This window comes from Hyperoodon ampullatus (assembly GCF_949752795.1).
Source record: "Hyperoodon ampullatus genome assembly, chromosome: 9".
NCBI classification, from domain to species: Eukaryota; Metazoa; Chordata; class Mammalia; order Artiodactyla; family Ziphiidae; genus Hyperoodon; species Hyperoodon ampullatus.
In genome coordinates, this window is record NC_136922.1 from 94,530,788 (window position 1) to 94,548,750 (window position 17,963).

The following is a 17,963-nucleotide window of genomic DNA, read 5'->3' on the forward strand; positions in this document are numbered from 1 at the left end:
CAACGGGGAGCCACTGCGAGATTTTAAGCAAGGGGTTAGTCTGCTGAGACTCAGAAGTGACTTGTCCAATTTATTCAAATAGGAAAAGAAACAGAAAATTAGCTCCTAATTGTTTCTAATTAACTAATTCCTAGTGAATTAACTAATTCTAATTCCCTGCTGTCCCATGTGTACCACTAACCTGCCAATTCAGAAGGCAAGATAAACGTTTCTAACTGGCCACTTGCTCTGCGGAAATGGCCTGTGTTTCAACCGGAAACAAAATGACCGCCACGCACGCCACCTAATGGCAGGATGCAGCCAAGCCAAGTCCGGAAAGCCGCAACACCGGAAGGGGCCGGCTGTTTCCGGTGAAAACCCAACGAAGCACAAGCTCAGCGGGCGAATCTGGGAGATGCGGCTTAGCGTGCCCAGCGAGCTCGGCTCCGCGACATCGTATGCGCGCTTTTGCGCAGGCGCGGGAGCTACCGCGTAGGAAACGCGTACGCAAAACCGTGCGCGTGCCCGATCTCCGTCCGGCGCATCGGTGCTGCTTCGAGGGTAAAACCTTTGGAGCTGTGAGGCGCATATTTGTTCTCTTAACTACAACTCCCAGCATGCCTCGCACCTCATTAATGGTACTAAGTGTCGTTTCCTAGGATAGGTTAAAAAGAAACTGAATTGACGATGACGTACTAAGGAGGAAAAAAATTGAATACGTTGTTTGACCACGTTATTCACCGAAGCCCCAGTGGCCTAATGGATAAGGCATTGGCCTCCTAAGCCAGGGATTGTGGGTTCGAGTCCCATCTGGGGTGGTTGTAGTTTTGCCTTTAAAATAAAACTTTTTGCCTTTCCCCCTTCTTAAACAATTATAGCGGAAAATGCTAACTTAATTTTACTCTTTAGAGATGGAAAGGGTATGCGTGGTTTTTCTAGGTGTGAGGCTACAGTTTGCGAGAATCAACATACTCCCATTTCCTTCTTCTGAGCCGTAACCCCATTAAGATTTCTGCTAAGTCAGTACGTTGAACTTTGACATCCCCTCTAGACATAAAATCTTCTCAAAGTTTTCTATTTCAAATTGACACCCACTTCCAACATGCCCTCATTTTCTCCAGAGTCAGCGGTCTGTCAGCGAATGGCGTCTGAAATGACGCAGTCAGGAAAGGAACTAGGACCTTCTTTTCCCTCGCCCGGCCCTTCTCCGGCTCTTCAGTTACACCCGGCTTTCGTTTGCTTTTGTCTTAACACCTTAGGACGCCGCTCGATGTTCGATTAATAACGCTCCGCAAAGAAGGGAAGTGAGACATTCCACTGTCCTGCAGTCGATAGGGGGAGCCGGCAGTCTGGTTCCGACCGTACCATTAAGCAGCTGAGCAGGGGCTGGTGAGGGAGTAAGAGGGGCGTAGGGCGCCGTCCCGCACCAGGCTCGGACGACGGGAAAATGGCGGCCTTGGGGTCACCGCTGCGCACTTGGCGAGGCCTTCTCCGAGAGTTGCGCTACTTGAACGCGGCCACAGGCCGACCCTATCGCCACACCGCGGCCTATCGGTACCTCGTGAAGGCTTTCCGTGCACATCGGGTACGGAAGCCCGTGTCCGGGGGCTCCAGCGTCCCTTTCCCGGGAAGGGAGGGAGAGTCGGGTCTGGGCAGGGTGGAGCGCGCCTGGCCTTAGTCCTCATTTCTGAGGCTCTGGTTCCCTCCAAACAGATCCAGGCCCTAGGCCCTGCTCTAAGGCCTGAGCTCGGGGACTAACCGAGGACCGGCGGGAAGGCAGAGTCATCCTGGGGTGGAGCCGTCCCTGAGGATTTCATTGGCTGTCTTTGGCCTGTGTGGAGGGGAAAGTCAGAGGGAAGTGAAATGGCGGAAATAGAGAGGGACAAGAAAAAAGATGTCCTTGGTGGAGAGTGTAGGGTCACAGGCCACAGCATCTACCCAACACTGACTTTTCCGGAGCTATTCTGAGAACCAGTTTTTGATGCCGAGAGGAATATTGGGCGCTTCTTGAAGAGCAGGACTACGCCGCTTCAGGGAATGGTGCCTTGCAGAGCTGAACTAGAAACCTCTAATGAGGTGGTACTGTGAGTTACAACATTAACGTGCTATGTGACCAGACAACAGTTTTTCCGCCTGTAGTAGATAAATATGTACATATGGGAGGCCATCATCCTTGGAAAATCCCTTTGTGAAATCCGCACTCCTACCCCTTAGGCAAGATCGGATGGAAGATAGTTTCTTTCTTCAAAAGGGGCAACTGAGGCTCGGGGACAGTTGACTTGTACAAGCACATGTATAGGAACAGCTAGGCTCTAGGTTACTTGGTTCCCAAATAAGCGTCTTCCATTTAATTGCTGACTTTATAGAGTTCCTGATCTGGCTTGGAAAGAAGTTGCAGCCTTTCTCAGAAATAATAAATTGGAGAGTCAGCTTGGGCTTTAGCAAAGGAAACTTAGCGTCTTTTGAGCAGTGTGGGAAAGGGGAGAACCATCATCCTAACTCTTGATTTTCTGCGCCATGGAAGTTACAATGCAAAATGCTAGAACTAAACTTCAACTAATTTTTAAAAGGTCACAATACTAGGGACTGTTAGGAACTTGGCTGAGAACGACGAATAAGAGCCACATGGGTGCTGTCTTTTAAGAAGCTTACAATCCACCTGAGGAGCCATATAACCAAGGACTTAGAATAAACAAGTGCTAAGGGAGTAAATAGACAACAGGGGTCCTGGCATACAGAAGGGGTAGGCTTTCAGGAGGAAATTCATTAACCAGGGACTTGAAGAATAAATTAGAGTTAGCAAGTAAATGGGGGTTGGGGAAGATGAGGTCCAAGTAAAGAAGGTGCACAACTGAAAGCCCAGAGGTGAGAGGAACTGACAGTTGAGAGCTGTTATAAGGCTTAGGGTGTGGTGGAGGAAGTGGAGGAAGATGAGGTCGGTGGTAGGCAGGAATTTAAACTTTATTGGAAATGTAATGGGAAGTCACTCTTAAGATTTTTAAGGTGACATGATTATAGTTGTACCTAATGGAGGCACCATTATTGCCCTTGAGAGGGCCTTGGTAATGGCTCTGAAATTCCTTGGAAATACACTTGAAATTCATGCTAAAAATTCCAGAAACACCACTCTGGAATGCATATGAGGGTATGGGGAAGGGTTCTATTTCCTGCTGGCTGAGAGCTAACTCAATAATCATCTATGCCCATTTTCTCTCCTCTCCCTAGGCTGAAGGGATACAGTTAGGGAGGGCTCTCCCGTTTCTCCATAGGGAAAATACCATTTTCTATTTCATTAGATCTCTTGGTCTCTTGTGGTTCATTTACTATGTTATATTGCTGATGCTTCTCTCCTGACTCCTCATGATTCAGGCTTAGCTGAATGAAGATCAGTTATGTTCTGTCCTATACTAACATAGAATTCCTGTTTCAAATTCTATCAATTTAGACTTACATAATAGAAATGAATGTTACACTTTGTTGATGCTTGACATTCGTGTTGGTCACTCATAAATTTTTAATTATAAAAAGTTAAATTGATTAAAGCAGATGAATTTTATTTTTGAGCAGCTTATAGGTGCCATTTTCATATATGTGATCTGCAAATCTTAAAGCACACATTCTAGGTTTCAGATTCCAAACCTAGATATTCAAGTAAAGAAAGGTCAAAGAGAGACATAGGTAGGCAGTGGTGCCCAGAGATTAATCCACACTTGAACAGGGCTCCTTAAGTCATTTGAGGCTATGCACACATCTTTGTCTTACCTTTCCTGCCCCTTTCTCACAGCCTCAGAACATAAAACTAGTCAAGTAAAGTCTGTGTACTAATTTAATCTGGAAGTTAATTATGATGAAGAAAAAACAAAGTTTGTAGTCACTTTGGAATGGATATGGAATTTCCAGCTTCTAAAGGTCATCAGAATACAGATTTTTCAGATGAATAAGTAAATTGTGAGAGCGAGTATAATTAAGTAGTATGAACATATGCATATTACTTTTATTTATAAAACCTTCATTTTGTTACTGGTGAGGACAAAGGTATTTTTCAGAAAAATAAGTTTTTAATTTTCATTGAAATGAAAGGCCTATGCCATATTAACCAAAGTCCACAGTCACATAAAATAAAGCAGCCCTTCATTTGTTTGAAGGAGAGAAAGTTCTGTATTTTATTCCTTAGGTGACATTAATGATCAGTGACTTGACTATATTCCCCATCTCTGCCATTAACCAACCATAGAGCCTCTCTGGGCTTTAGTTCCCTCATTCGTTAATGAGGGTGTTGAACCAAGAGATAAACTTTGTTCCAGTATTAAAATTTGAGGACACGAGGAAATGCTTCAGTGAAACTCCTTGTAAAATTCCTCTTTGATTAACAGGTGCCAGCTTTCCTAATCATCAACAGTTACAGAGTGCCCCTATATATGTACAGAGTGCTTTTATATATGTTATTAAGTATACACAAACACATGTTTGTATGTCCTCTGCAATTTACTTTCATTCTAGAGAATGCTTGTTTAATAAATCTTTCTCTGTGGACCTGTATCTGCAGCTGGGCTGTTAATGGAATATCTGACCTTGCTACTTCTCCAGGTCACCAGTGAGAAGTTGTGCAGAGCCCAGCATGAGCTTCATTTCCAAGCTGCCACCTATCTCTGCCTTCTGCGCAGCATCCGAGAACATGTGGCCCTTCACCAGGAATTTCATGGCCAGGGTGAGCGCTCAGTGGAGGAGGCGGCTGGTTTAGTGGGTCTCAAGTTGCCCCAACAGCCTGGAGGGAAGGGCTGGGAGCCATGAAAATGGAGAGATTCCTTGGATGCTGCCTTCATACAAGAATTTAATAATTTCTATCTATGTATTTATCATTAAATTTTTTTTTAAGTTTAGAGGTTTTCTCTGAAATTTTGTTGACTGAATTTCTCTGAGATTTTGTTGACTGAGGTTTTCTTAGGGAGGTTTCATCTTTACTCTCAGTGAATTTTCTGAAGTTCTTACACTAGGCTGCTTGATGTTCTTGATTTACTTTTAAAACACTTCAGTTTTCTTTTTAATTTAAAAAGTAATACAGCCTATTAAGGAATTCAAACGGTACAGACATATAAAATAAAGCCCTCTTACCTTGTCCCTTGTCCCTCGCCCCCCGCCCAACCCCATTACCAGGTGGTAACGATTACTGACAGTTTGGTGTGCATCTTTCTAGATGTTTCCTACGCATAAACAAACAATTATACATATATACCTTTTATCTAAAAGTACACAAATACGATGTTAAGGTCCCGGTAGGAAACAGATGGCACACTCATACAGGGTTACTGAGGCGAGTTAATGAAGGGATGTTTATAAAGATTTGGGTTGAATTAAGGTCAACAAGACAGTGGGGAGCTGTTCTCTCCCAAGCCTGACAGAGTTGACCCTTAGGTATAAGAACACGGCCACCACTCATCTGCAGGCTGCAGGAAGGCCAGGGAGAGGGCAGTGGGATGAGCACACCGACCGCTCCGCTTCTGCCTTCTACCCTCCATGTCAGATTGCTCTTCCTCCTGAATTCTGTCTCAGGGTGAAGGGCTCCATAATGCACTTGGCTGACCAAGTCGAGAAGGGCTCCATAATGCACTTGGGCTTCATTCTGTATTTCTCTTTCTCCTCACTCCACATCCAGTCAGTAAGTTCTGCTTCTGCAAGAACTGTTAGCATCACTGTCTCTGTCCTAGTTCAAGCACTGGAAATCTTTTGGCTGAACTATTAAACTAGACTCCTAAATGGTCCCCTTGCCTCTAAAGTCCTGAATTCGACAAATAAAAATTCTCTGTGAACTAACAATAGTTCTTTATCTGTGCCCCCTTTGTGGTATATGTCAGTTTCTTCTGGTATTATAATTGTAGACATATAATCTCTTTTTCCCTGGACTGTCAGCTTCTTTAGAGTAAGGATGCTGTCTCATTCATTTTTGTAGTCTATAAAGCATCTTCCACAGTGACTTACATAGACAATTATTCAATCAGTGTTTTGAATGCAAGGCTCAGTTCTACTCACTAGGAGAACAATCTGAACAGAAATACTCCAAGCACTTCAAAACATCATCTCTTCTAAGAGATTAACATTAGAATAATAGTATTAAGAGGTCAAAACAAGCATTTGTTCAATTGAACAGATCAAAAAAATAAAAATGTTTAACATACTATTTCCCCCTGTGTTATTTCATGGACATGGGTATATTATTATCTGAAGATGTTTTACTTTGCTAAGATGAAGAAAGCAAAAGGATTAGGATAGATTGATGTTTTGATTCCTTTAGTTAAAATATTGTGTATATAACAAATAACTTTGTTTTTCTGGCCGAGCCGAGCAGCTTGTGGGATCTTAGTTCCCCGAATAGGGATTGAACCCGGGCCACAGCAGTTAAAGCGCCGAGTCCTAACCACTGGACTGCCAGGGAATACCCATAACATTTTTAAAGAAAGAGATTTGAGGCAGAATTGCCTAAAAGGGTAAGAAATACTTATGGGCTTGAAGTCATATAGACCTAGGCTTTAATCCCATCTTTATAATTTACCAGCTGTGTGGTCTTGGGTAGGTTAGTTGCCCTGAGCTTGTTCCCTCTTCTGTAGAATGAGAATGCCAACAAGGTGGTTGTAATAAGTGAGAATAATGTTTACATAAAACATTTGCACAGTACATAAGTGCCTGACAAAAAAGAAAAACTTGTTTTCATCTTAAACCACCACACCCTTATTCTTTCATCATGAACCCTTCCTCTAAGCCCTGTTGCCACCAGTCTTCTGAAATACAGACAACTTATTTCCCATGGTTTAAATGATTTGCTCAGGCCATTTCTGTCCTTATATAATAACCTGGACCTTCTATCAATGGTCTTACCATCCAGAATTAGGTTGACTCTGGGATATGAACTGTATTAGTGATAAACTTTCTATACTGGGAATGTCCTAAAAGTAGGGACTCCTGAGGTTTTGGCACTGTGTTAACTCACTATAGTTTTTGATGTGGTACATGCTTTATCACATTCCTTTGCTGTCTCTTCTGACTGTCCTTTAACTTCAGCTGCTTCCTCTCACTGAATTCTATTAGTATTTAAATATGCTCAAGGCTCTTCCATCTAAAAACAACTATAGTTGACCCTTGAGCAGTTTGGGGGATTAAGGGCACTAATCCTCCACAGAGTCAAAACTCTGAGTTTAATTTATAGTATGCCCTCCACGGTTCTGCATCTGCAGATTCAACCAACTGCGGGTCGGGTAGTACTTTGGTATTTATTATTGAAAAAATCCACGTATAAGTGGACCAGCACAGTTCAAACACATGTTGTTCAAGGATCAGTTGTACTTAGCTTTAACTCAAATATCTTTTCAGCTCCTATCTTCTAACTCATTCCTCTTCGCAAACAAATTGTATTCAATGAATTGAATGAATTTGTTCAGTGAATTGAGTGAATTTTCATTTTCTACATTTTTTTAAAAGTCTTTATTGAATTTGTTACAATATTGCTTCTGTTTTATGTTTTGGTTTTTTGGCCGCGAGGCATGTGGGATCTTAACTCCCCGACCAGGGATAGAACCCTCAGCCCCTGCATTGGAAGGCAGTCTTTTTTTTTAATGTTTATTTATTTATTTATTTATTTATTTATTTTCTTATTAGTCATCCTGGAAGGCAAAGTCTTAACCACTGGAACGCCAGGGAAGTCCCCACATTTTTTAAACTTATAAAATGAGTTATATTGAGGTATAATGTACATATAATAAATATACAGGTCAATGAATAATGATAAATGAATGCATCTGTGTAATAACCACACCAATAAAGCTATAGAACATTTTCATTGCCCCCCAAAAATTCCCTTGTGTCCATTTGCAGACAACCTCCTTCCCCACACCTGGTCCCAGACAACCACTGACTGCTTGCTGTAACCATAGATTAGTTTGGCCTGTTCAAGTATTTCATCCAAATGCAGTCATATAGTATTTACTCTTTTGAGTTGGCTTCTTTTGCTCAGCATACAGATTTTGAGGTTAATAATCCATGTTGTTTCATGTACCCATTTTCTGCATTTTTCATGACCATTCATTCTTTTTTTTTTTTTTGAGGTACGCAGGCCTCTCACTGCCGCGGCCTCTCCGGAGCCTCTCCGGTTGTGGAGCACAGGCTCCGGACGCGCTCAGCGGCCATGGCTCACGGGCCCAGCCGCTCCGCGGCATGTGGGATCTTCCCGGACCGGGGCACGAACCCGTGTCCCCTGACTCGGCAGGCAGACTCTCAACCACTGCGCCACCAGGGAAGCCCCCATTCATTCTTAATCCACTGCAGTGAGGTTTTTCGCCCTCTATTAGAACTGCCTTGCAAATTTACAAATGACCTTCATGCCACTAAACCCAATGGATCATTCCTTATCTTGCTGACCCCTAGGGAGTATTTGCCACTGTTAACCTTTCCTTCCTTTTCTCTTGGCTTTCATGATCATTTTCTGCTTTCTTCTTTCAGTCTAGCCATTTGTCTTCAGTTTCCTCTTCTGTGTATCGCTTATATGTTGGTGTTCCTCATGTTCAGACCTAGGTCCTTATCTCACACTCCACATGCTTTCCCTGGGTGATCACCTCCATTCCAAGGCTTTAATCAACAGGCTAACTCCAGTCCAGGCCCCCCTGCCAAGCTATAGACCCGTCCAGCGGCCAGACAACACCACTTAGGGGACTCAAAGGCATCTCAAATTCAGTGCATCGGGCTTCCCTAGTGGCGCAGTGGTTGGGAATCTGCCTGCCGATGCGGGGGGCGCGGGTTCGTGCCCCGGTCCGGGAGGGTCCCGCGTGCCGCGGAGCGGCTGGGCCCGTGGGCCGTGGCCGCTGGGCCTGCGTGTCCGGAGCCTGTGCTCCGCAACGGGAGAGGCCACAACAGTGAGAGGCCCACGTACCGCCAAAAAAAAAAAAAAAGGCAGACAAGAAAGGAGAGAAACATAAAACAGGTGAGACAAATAGACAAAATAAGAGCTTTAAACTCAAGCACATGTGTAATTACATGAATATGAATGATTAAATGCTTCAATTAAAAGACAGTGAATATCAGACTATTGAAAAAAATGTTTTAAAATAAGAGATACATCCAAAATGTAAGCAACCAGAAAGGTAGAAAGTAAGAGAGGGATAAGAACTAAAATCTCTTTACTGACACATAACATTTCAACATTTTAGTGTATTTTCCTCCTAAGGGTATTGTATATGTAATAGTGCATTCCTCTCAGACATATTAATTTGTAAATTTTTCTTTTATTGTAAATAGTTTTCAAAGGATGATATTCCAACTATTGGAGTTATTTGAATTTTCAGTTCTCTGAATAACTGGTGGGAAACTATCTGGTCAGTTATAAACACTAGGATGATTCTAAGATTTCTGTTGGCCCAGTATGCATTTAAAGGGATCTTGGGGGAATTCCCTGGTGGTCCAGTGATTAGGACTCGGTGCTTTCACTGGCAGGGCACAGGTGCCATCCCTGGCCAGGGAACTAAGATCCCTCAAGCAGCACAGTGCGGCCAAAAAGAAAAAGAGGATCTTGGGACTATGATTGTTATTTCACATAAATTTTTTACTGATGTTGAGATTAAATTATAAGTTCCAAGACAATGTATATAAAATCTTAATGAAACAAAAAAGTTTACCATTATTTCCTTGCAAAGTACCTATGTCTCATCTTAAGGAATTAATATTTTACAAAAAAAGTTAAAACCTCAGGGCAAGGCTCTGGGCTAGGATTTTCTGCTAGCTCATTTAGTCCTCACAACAGTGCTATAAGGTATGTATCTTCATTAGACATGAGATTAAGAAATAAATCGCTGAAGGTCCCACAGTTAGTAATCGGTCGACCTACGTCTGGAATGCAGGGTGATGGCAAGCTAAGAACCCACAGGCTTGCTTTTCTGTTGCCAGGGCTGCTGATACACTGAAAAGGTCTTATCCTTCAAATTTAGCTCTCAAGCAGGAAAAAAATTCTCTACAAGATGACCTCCTTTCCTTTGTTAGAATACTGCTTAACTTTTATAGCTTCTAATTTAGACTAACAGCTTCCTGCTATATATATAAGTAACAATGACAAATCCGAATGGGGTAGGTGGCCTGTTTCGTAGTGCAGTAATTTCAGGCGTTATTTCCTGAACCTGATTTATTCCAGTTGGGGGTGCTTAAAGCCTCCTTGCATAGATTAAGGAAGATGACCCAGCTGTCAGATCTCCAGGGCTCCTTCTGTAGAGGGTCGGGCAGCAGTAAGAAAGGAGTCGAGTCTACAAGATTTTCAGGTGGGCCCTTGAAAACGAGTTAATTGGTCAATGAATATTCGTCAGGAATACGCCCGTATTAGCTCCTATGACTGCTAACCTCCATCGAAACGACGGGTATGGTCTCTACTTACTTTCGACTCGGGCTAACCCTCTGGCACACTGGCTAGCTTGGGGCTGGCTCGCCAGCACAGCGTGCAACGCGGCCCTAGAGGACCTACAGCCCTGAGCGTGAGGTTTTCGCGCCCGGGGCGGATCCGGCTCTAGGGTCCGTTGAGGCACCAGAGTCTCGCGAGATCTAGAGGGCTGGGGCGGGAGAGGCCCGCGTGCACGCGCCCGAGAGCCGTTAGGGTGGAACCCCTCCCGCACGGGGCGGGCGGAGCAAATACAGTTGGACGCTAGTTGGTGGAGCCCTCGCGGGAAACGACTAAGCGCGAGGAGCGTGCGCGCTCACGTCGCGGCGACGGTGGTGGCGGCGAGCGGCGTCAGAGCTTGAAGGGGGGGCTAACGTCTTCTGGCGGGTGGCAGTGTTGGAGACGAGAGCTTGGTTAGCCGGTATTGCTTCTGTCCCAGGAACCCGACGGAGAGTGAGGGAACGAGGGTCGCTTTCGGGGGCTGCTGCCTTCCACGTACGCGTCGTCGTGAGGAGCGCAGCCCGGACTCTCCTGCAACCCCTCCAGCTCCCTTTGCGCACGCCTCGAGGCAGCGGCGGCAACCGAGACAGCGTCTCACCTTCCCCCACCCCTTCCCCTTGTCCCCCCGCCCGAGAGGGCCCGGTCTGCGCCCCACCCCCGTCCGTCCGCCCGCTACGCCGCCGCCATGTCGGCGCAGGCCCAGATGCGCGCGATGCTGGACCAGTTGATGGGCACCTCCCGGGACGGTAAGTCTCTGCCAGTGCCCTGGGGGTGGGGGAAGGGATGGGGAAGGCGAGGGAAGGGTCTCCGCGGGCGCACCTGGGCTTGTGTGTGTGGCTGAGTAAGGGGCTCCCAGATTGGTAACACGAGGTCCCGGCTCCCGTCCCATCCAATCAGGGCTTGGCAGGCGGGCCTGGGGGGCGGCGACCGAGCGGATTGGCGGGAATTGCTGCCAATGGGGTCAGGCGGGGCCTGGAGGCCGAAAGGAGAGTTTGAGCCTTGAGTGTTGACTTGGCTGGGACGCGAGAGCCCACGTCTCTTTTGCGTAGGCGGGCGGCCTGTTTTGTCGCTGATTAGGTACCTGCGGACCGTTGAAGCCTCCGCCCCCTGAACTAATTCCTTAACCCAGAGCTTTGGGATCAGTCCTCGTCGCCGCCTTCCAGAGTATCCAGGGAGAACTGGCCCCCATCATCCACCCCCTTACCTGGGTCCGGAGAAAACCTTTACTAGGAATCCAGTCCCAGGGATGAAACAACCATTCTTATGGGAGAATCTGACCCAAACCATGGTTTCTTGAAGCGGGTGTGTTTGGCCCATTTTGTGAAAAGAAGGATGTTACGGCCTGTTTTTTTCCGAGAGACCTCCATTTTGTTAGACAATTTAATAGAGGCTTTGTTCAGTAAATATTGACAAACCTTGCTTGTGCCCCGAATAGAACCATTTTGAAAATGTGGTGCCCAGTAAAGTAGAATTGAGGGGAAACAACGATCTTTTTAGGCGCTTAGGTTAGAGCTTGTATAGAAAACCACTAATGGCTGGATATCTTTTTGTCATAGAGAATTTCTAGTTAAGATGAAACGCTGATGCTTTTTTGGTGGTGATAATTAGTAATGTACTCTTTGATATTCGACTCAAATCCATGCTAATATGGAGGAAGGGTCTAGTTCACTACTTTTTCTCTTAAAGACAAAGCCAATACTTGCTCATTTTTGTATGTTGCTTGTTTAGGCAAATAGTTTCTTAGCCATTAAAGAAATGCTTTTTTTGACAAGTTATTTAAATTGCTTGACGTAAGAGAAAAAGCACACTCAACTTTTTAGCAGTCGCTATTATAATTTCCTTGAATGCTCTGCAGCAAAATATGTGAGTAAAACATTTTATCGAATTCAGATGTTTTAGCAGTGTAAACTTTGCATGGTTTTTCAGTGTTCATAGTTCAGCTGTAATAAATACCCACATTTGGAACTTATTTTCGTAGAACGTATAGAAAAATAGGTGTAGATCGCAAACCTACTTGTGGTTGTGTAGAGAGGAGGCAAGATTGGGAAGGAAATGAATTTCATTTGTGTAGTAAACCCTTGAAAGTTAACGTTAATTACAAATGCCACTGGAGAAACTTTTATCAGTTACCATTTTTTACTTTTAGATAAGAATGGTTTTTTATAACATATGGTATTGAGAAGGGACTTAATCCAGGATCTTAGCTAACAGAATAATCTTTGTAGTAAAATTATAGAAATCATTTCATTTAAGACATACTTTACATGATCCTTTTAATCCTAGATGGGTACCATTTTGGGTACCTTCTGCATGGATTGAATTTCCTAATTTACTGGGAGGGTAGTTGGATCAAAGTAACTACTATCACCTGATAAATTTACAAACTAGGCAGCCAATCTAATATTGCAAAGCTGAATTAAAATGTGTGTGTGTGTGTATATATATATGTGTATATGTGTATATATATATATATACACACACATACACACATATACGTACATATATATTTTTTCCTATGTGTGTAATCAGCACAAGCTTGGGTTTCTTAAAAATCCACTCTGCTTTGTATACAAATAAATTTATATTTTTATGTATCTGTTACTGGATTTTTTTTTTTTTTTTTTTGCCTCCAGACTAAGAGAATTTACCAATGAACCCATGTTTACAAGTCCACGATATTATTTAGCTGAAATGACTGGATTTTCACTGCTGTGTTGGGGCAGAAGTAAGAAACATACTACTTTCAAGGAAAAGAATTGAATTTTTTTTAGATACCCAAATTAGTTCTTTGATGTATATAAGACAAGAATCAGAGTATTCTTTTCCTTCTTACCAGAGAGTTAATGAGTTTACATACTTCATCTTATGATTCAGGACCTTTAAATAATTAGGATTTTTTTTTTTTTTTTTTTTTTTAGCATACAGTCAACTTGAAGTTATCCAGGGATAGGGGGACGTGAATACCTTCCTGAATAACTCATGTAATTTGAAACCATATATTAGAAACCATATAATGGGAAGCTTTGTATTGGACGCAGGAACAGCTTACAGGGAATGCTGTTGGGTATCTTTGGTACTAAGAGGTGGAAATGGGGATCCAAGAGGTGGGAGAGAGATGGAAAAGGTAGGTAGGAGGGTATTCAAAGCAGCTGTGTCCAATTTTTTTTTTTTTTAAATCCCAGAGACTGAGCAACACTGTCATTTTGTCAGGGTGGCAGTAACCACCCCCTCAACTCTTAGTGTCCTGCCTGTGAGGGAATCTGAAGCGGCTCAGGAGGCCCAGAGTACTTTCTCTTTTACCTTCTTTGCCCCCCAATGAAAAATTTATTTCCTCTTTCCCTCCCCCAAATTAGAATTTTTAATTAGTTCCTTTTTAAACTCCTTGGAGATTTAAGTCTGTTAAATGTAACTTACTTTGAATTACTTAAATCAGTTAATCATGTAGATTACCTAAACTTTACTGAAATTCTCAGAAATAGGAATTTTAGTAGGGAAATGGAGAGGTAATTTTGGATCCTTGGGCACTCCCAGAAAGGACAGTCCTGGGTGAGTGGTGGAAGTGGGAGGCTTTGGACAACCAGAGGGCAGCATGATGGTGCTGGGAGGCTGGGCAGGGGGCCGACCAGGAGGTGGGAGAGGAATGCATAAGGGAGGTGGGAGGGCCAAAGACAAACTTTGCCTTCTTTGCAATTTTGCCTAGGGCCCTGGTGGTGGCAACCGCCTGTGTGCCACTGAAAATCGTGCCGATGCCTGGCATACTGCATAAATGGAAGCAGGGTACCGCGTGAGTTGAAACATTGGTCACACTATATAAAGTTTGTATATGTGAATCAGTGTAACTCATACCCATGTAACTGGGGGTCTGACTGTATTTGGATTTTTCTGATAAGGCATCATGGGCTAAGGAAAAGAGCACTGGGCTGAGACTCAGGAGACCTGGTTTCTAGCCCCAGCTGTACCTCTAATTGTAACCTTGGGTAAGTCACTTAACCTTTTTTGCCTCAAGTTAAATCTATAATTTGTTAAATGAGAAGCCAAGTAATTTCCTATGTTATCCTAAAAAATGTTGAAAAATAAGTATATTTTAAGTTTTTTAAAAGGGAGGGACCATAAGTAGATATAAATTAGTATCTTGTCTGAAGCTTAAGATACATTACATTTTATAATTACCTTTGTCTTAGTTGTTAGCATTAATAGAAGGGAGAGGGGCAAGTTGTCTTCCCCGAACACACTCCATTAGAAAGCAGGGAGGAGCAGCACAGGAGAGCCAAGCAGCAGGTCAGCTGAATTGTCTGTGTGATGGTTGGAGGAACCTAGTGTCCTCACACAGACTGTACTTACTTTTGTTGGGTTGGTTTAATTGGAAGGATGTCCCTTAGCTAAAGCCCTTCTGCCAACAAGTACAGTTTAGTTATGAGAAGTCTCTGGCCCTGACCCCAGAAAGGCCCTGCAAGGTTCCAGGGATAGGAATTAAACAAACTTGAGGGTGTGAATTTAGATCATATCCTAAGTTTAGCAACTAAAGAAGTTACAGAAGGTAGTTTTGGGGATTAAATACCTCTTAATTGCTTATAACCCTTAAATGGGAACAGAGACCATCTCGTAAAGGTTACACCAGGCCAGAAATGGCATCTGCCCTCAAAAACAACCAGTAGACTAATGGAATTCAGATTATAGATTAAAATTTTATAGCATCATTAGTTGTCCATTATGGTTAGGGAATATTTAGGGGAAGTTGAAGCTTTCAGATAATTTTAGCTATTTTTGATGGTAATCCTTCTGACCATATGATGGTCTTGCTCAGTTAATAGAGTACATTAATCATAATTTAATATTTTTGATGATCACTTATATATATGGTAGTTGTAGTTTATGGGATGTAAAATTAAAAGGATATGCATCCTAGGAGATACCCAGGAAAATACGGTTCAGAAAGTCATTTACTTGTACCTAGTACAAGTTTAGTGATACGTAACTGTTGAACCTATAGGACAGTATGACCTCGCTGCCGTTCTGCAGCATAAATTATTGAATCAACGATTGAAGTAGCGTTTTCTTCAGTGGATTTTTTTCGTAAAATCATCTTTACTGTAATCTGTGTTCCTTGACTTGTCATCAACACTGAGAGCATTTTCTTTTCATTTTCTCTCATTAACATAATGAATCATATTTATTTCTTGGTCAGTTGTAAGTCATTCTTCTATTCCACTTGGATTGTTCATTTTAAGTGAAGGAGGCATAGCCTTTAATGTGCAAATATACATTTTTTGAAATAATGACTATATCTAACTCTAGAGCTTGTAAATTCTTTAACATTATAAGAAATTTTAGCAAACATAAGGTTAAGTAGTTAAACATAAACTTAAACAGAGTTTTAATATATATTTGATTTTATCAGAGGTCCAGGCATGCCAAAACACTGAAAACTCTGTTAACACCCACATAGTGAATCCATTTAAAAAAACTTTAACTCACTTTGAACTCTGAAAGATATTTGTCTACAGAACAGCCCAGGTGATAATAATATCACTACTTACAACTTTGCATTGTTCTTGGATTCACTACAGTTGTTTAGCTCTTCTCAAGTAAATCTTTGCTTCTGAGACATTCTTTTGCCTCGGGTAAAAAAATAAATTAAAAGCAAAGAAAAATCATTTTGTCTGTCAGTCCATAAGCTTTATAAGCAGCAAGTAAATACTTTGATTTGGTTTGGGTAAGATGTCATATAAGGATAAATGGTAGTGAGCTATATGTTCAAGATGGGTAGCAAGAAGTCAAGGGCAAGTAGGTGTCATGGATGGGGGTGAGGTTTAGTGAGGGTTTCAGTACCAGGTGGTTCATATCAACATTAAAGCTTGAAGTTCCTAAGGGTTCAGGCAAGTTTGGGGTTGCAAAGATAGGCAGAGGGCTTAAAACAGTAAGTGTGGCCAAGGCTAGATAAATGAGGCAGGTACTCCTCAAGAATGGAATTCCAGAAAGGTGCTTGAAATGTTAGTATATTCATTGAGGACACATAATTGATTGTACTACCCAACTTAATAGTCAGTCTACTAAGAAGTTGTAGACTGTGAAGATGAGGAAAGTTAGAACATTTTGGGGAGAAAGAATGAGGGAGTGGGAGGGAGGGTAAGTTTATGACAGGAATCTTATGGATTCAGCACCTGCAAAAAAGTCATTCTGTTCCTTTTCAGTTTAAGATCTCATACACTAGCAGCTGCTGGGATAGAAATTAGAAGGCAAGGCCAAAATAGATCAGTTAATCAGTTTTGTAAGATTATTGAGGATAGAGAGAAAAGTAGTTTGTAAAAACTCTGAAATTGGCTACAGCTTAGTGTTTTTGTTTTAACTGAGTAACTTATGACTGAAAAGTCAAAGCCATTAGAAACATGTAACTCAATCAGCTGAATAAATGTTATATTTTTCTATTTAACATGGCCTAGAGAAAGGAGTCTTAGAACTTTTTTCTTAAAATACTCTTACTAGATACTGATCCTTATGTTCTAATTTAGTTGTGAACCATGTGCAATGATGTTGACCTCTGTGATTCAACATGAAAAGAATTTAACCAGCTGCCCTTGCTGAATCTTTTGTCATGTCTCCTGAATGCATGGTAAATTGTTTTTATTTTCTTGAGACCTCAGGTTTCTGCTGACATCAGTTTTCTCTTTCAGAGTTGAACTCTCCAAAGCTTTGCCTTTCAATAAAATAGGTTGGATATTTATTGGATAGTATCTACAGTATATATACACCTTGTTGTTCAGCTGCTTCTATATTCTGTCCTACTACTATGATATACAGTATACCCTTTTCAGTTACTTGAGGGTGTGTTTTAGATCAGGGTTGGCACTATGGCCCACCTGCTTTTTGTAAATAAAGCTTTGTTGGAACACAATCATGCCCATTTGTGTGTATATTGTCTGTAGCTGCTTTGCCTTACAACAGCAGAGTTGGGTAGTTGCAACAGAGATATATAGCTGGTAAGCTTAAAATATTTGCTATCTGGCCCTTTAAGAAAAAGCTTTTTGACCATTGTTCTAGATCAGTGTTTATCAAAAATGTGGTGCCCAGATCAGCAACCTTAGCATCACCTGGAAACTTGTTAGAAACACATATTCTTGGACGTACCACCCCAGGCCTACCAAATCAGAAGTTCTGGGGATGGGGGCCAGCAATTTGTGTTTTAAGAAGCCTTTCATGTGACTCTGATACACATTAAAAGTTTGAGAAACTCTGTTCTGGATAAGTGTTTCCCAAATGTAAATCACATATATCACCTGTACTATTTTTACCCTGTTTTCTTTTTGTTTAATTTGTCAACTCACTTTCTGAAAATTTAAACTAATTTTAAAATGAAAGTTTATGTCACCAGGAAAATAAATACAATGAAAACAATATGGTGTTAGGAGATAACTAGAGTCTGTTGTCACGTACCCTGTGCTAAAAATGAGAACTCATTAGATGTATTAAGTACATACTAAGCACCAAGTGGAAACTTTTTTCTTGCCTTAATCATGATAAATAATCACTAGTGATTGAGAGGTGTTTAAAATGTCATGTTGGTGAAATCATATAACATCTAAAA

At 42.2% G+C, this 17,963-nt stretch overlaps 1 protein-coding gene across 1 annotated transcript; it reads left to right on the forward strand.

Annotated features, from left to right (window-relative positions):
* Positions 1-1,369: 1,369 nt before the first annotated feature.
* FMC1 (formation of mitochondrial complex V assembly factor 1 homolog) lies at positions 1,370-4,875 on the forward strand. Its single transcript, XM_079711764.1, has 2 exons — positions 1,370-1,564; positions 4,567-4,875. Exons 1-2 carry the CDS (start codon positions 1,427-1,429, stop codon positions 4,768-4,770), a joined length of 342 nt encoding a protein of 113 aa, XP_079567890.1. The 5' UTR covers positions 1,370-1,426; the 3' UTR covers positions 4,771-4,875.
* The last annotated feature ends 13,088 nt before the right edge of the window (positions 4,876-17,963 follow it).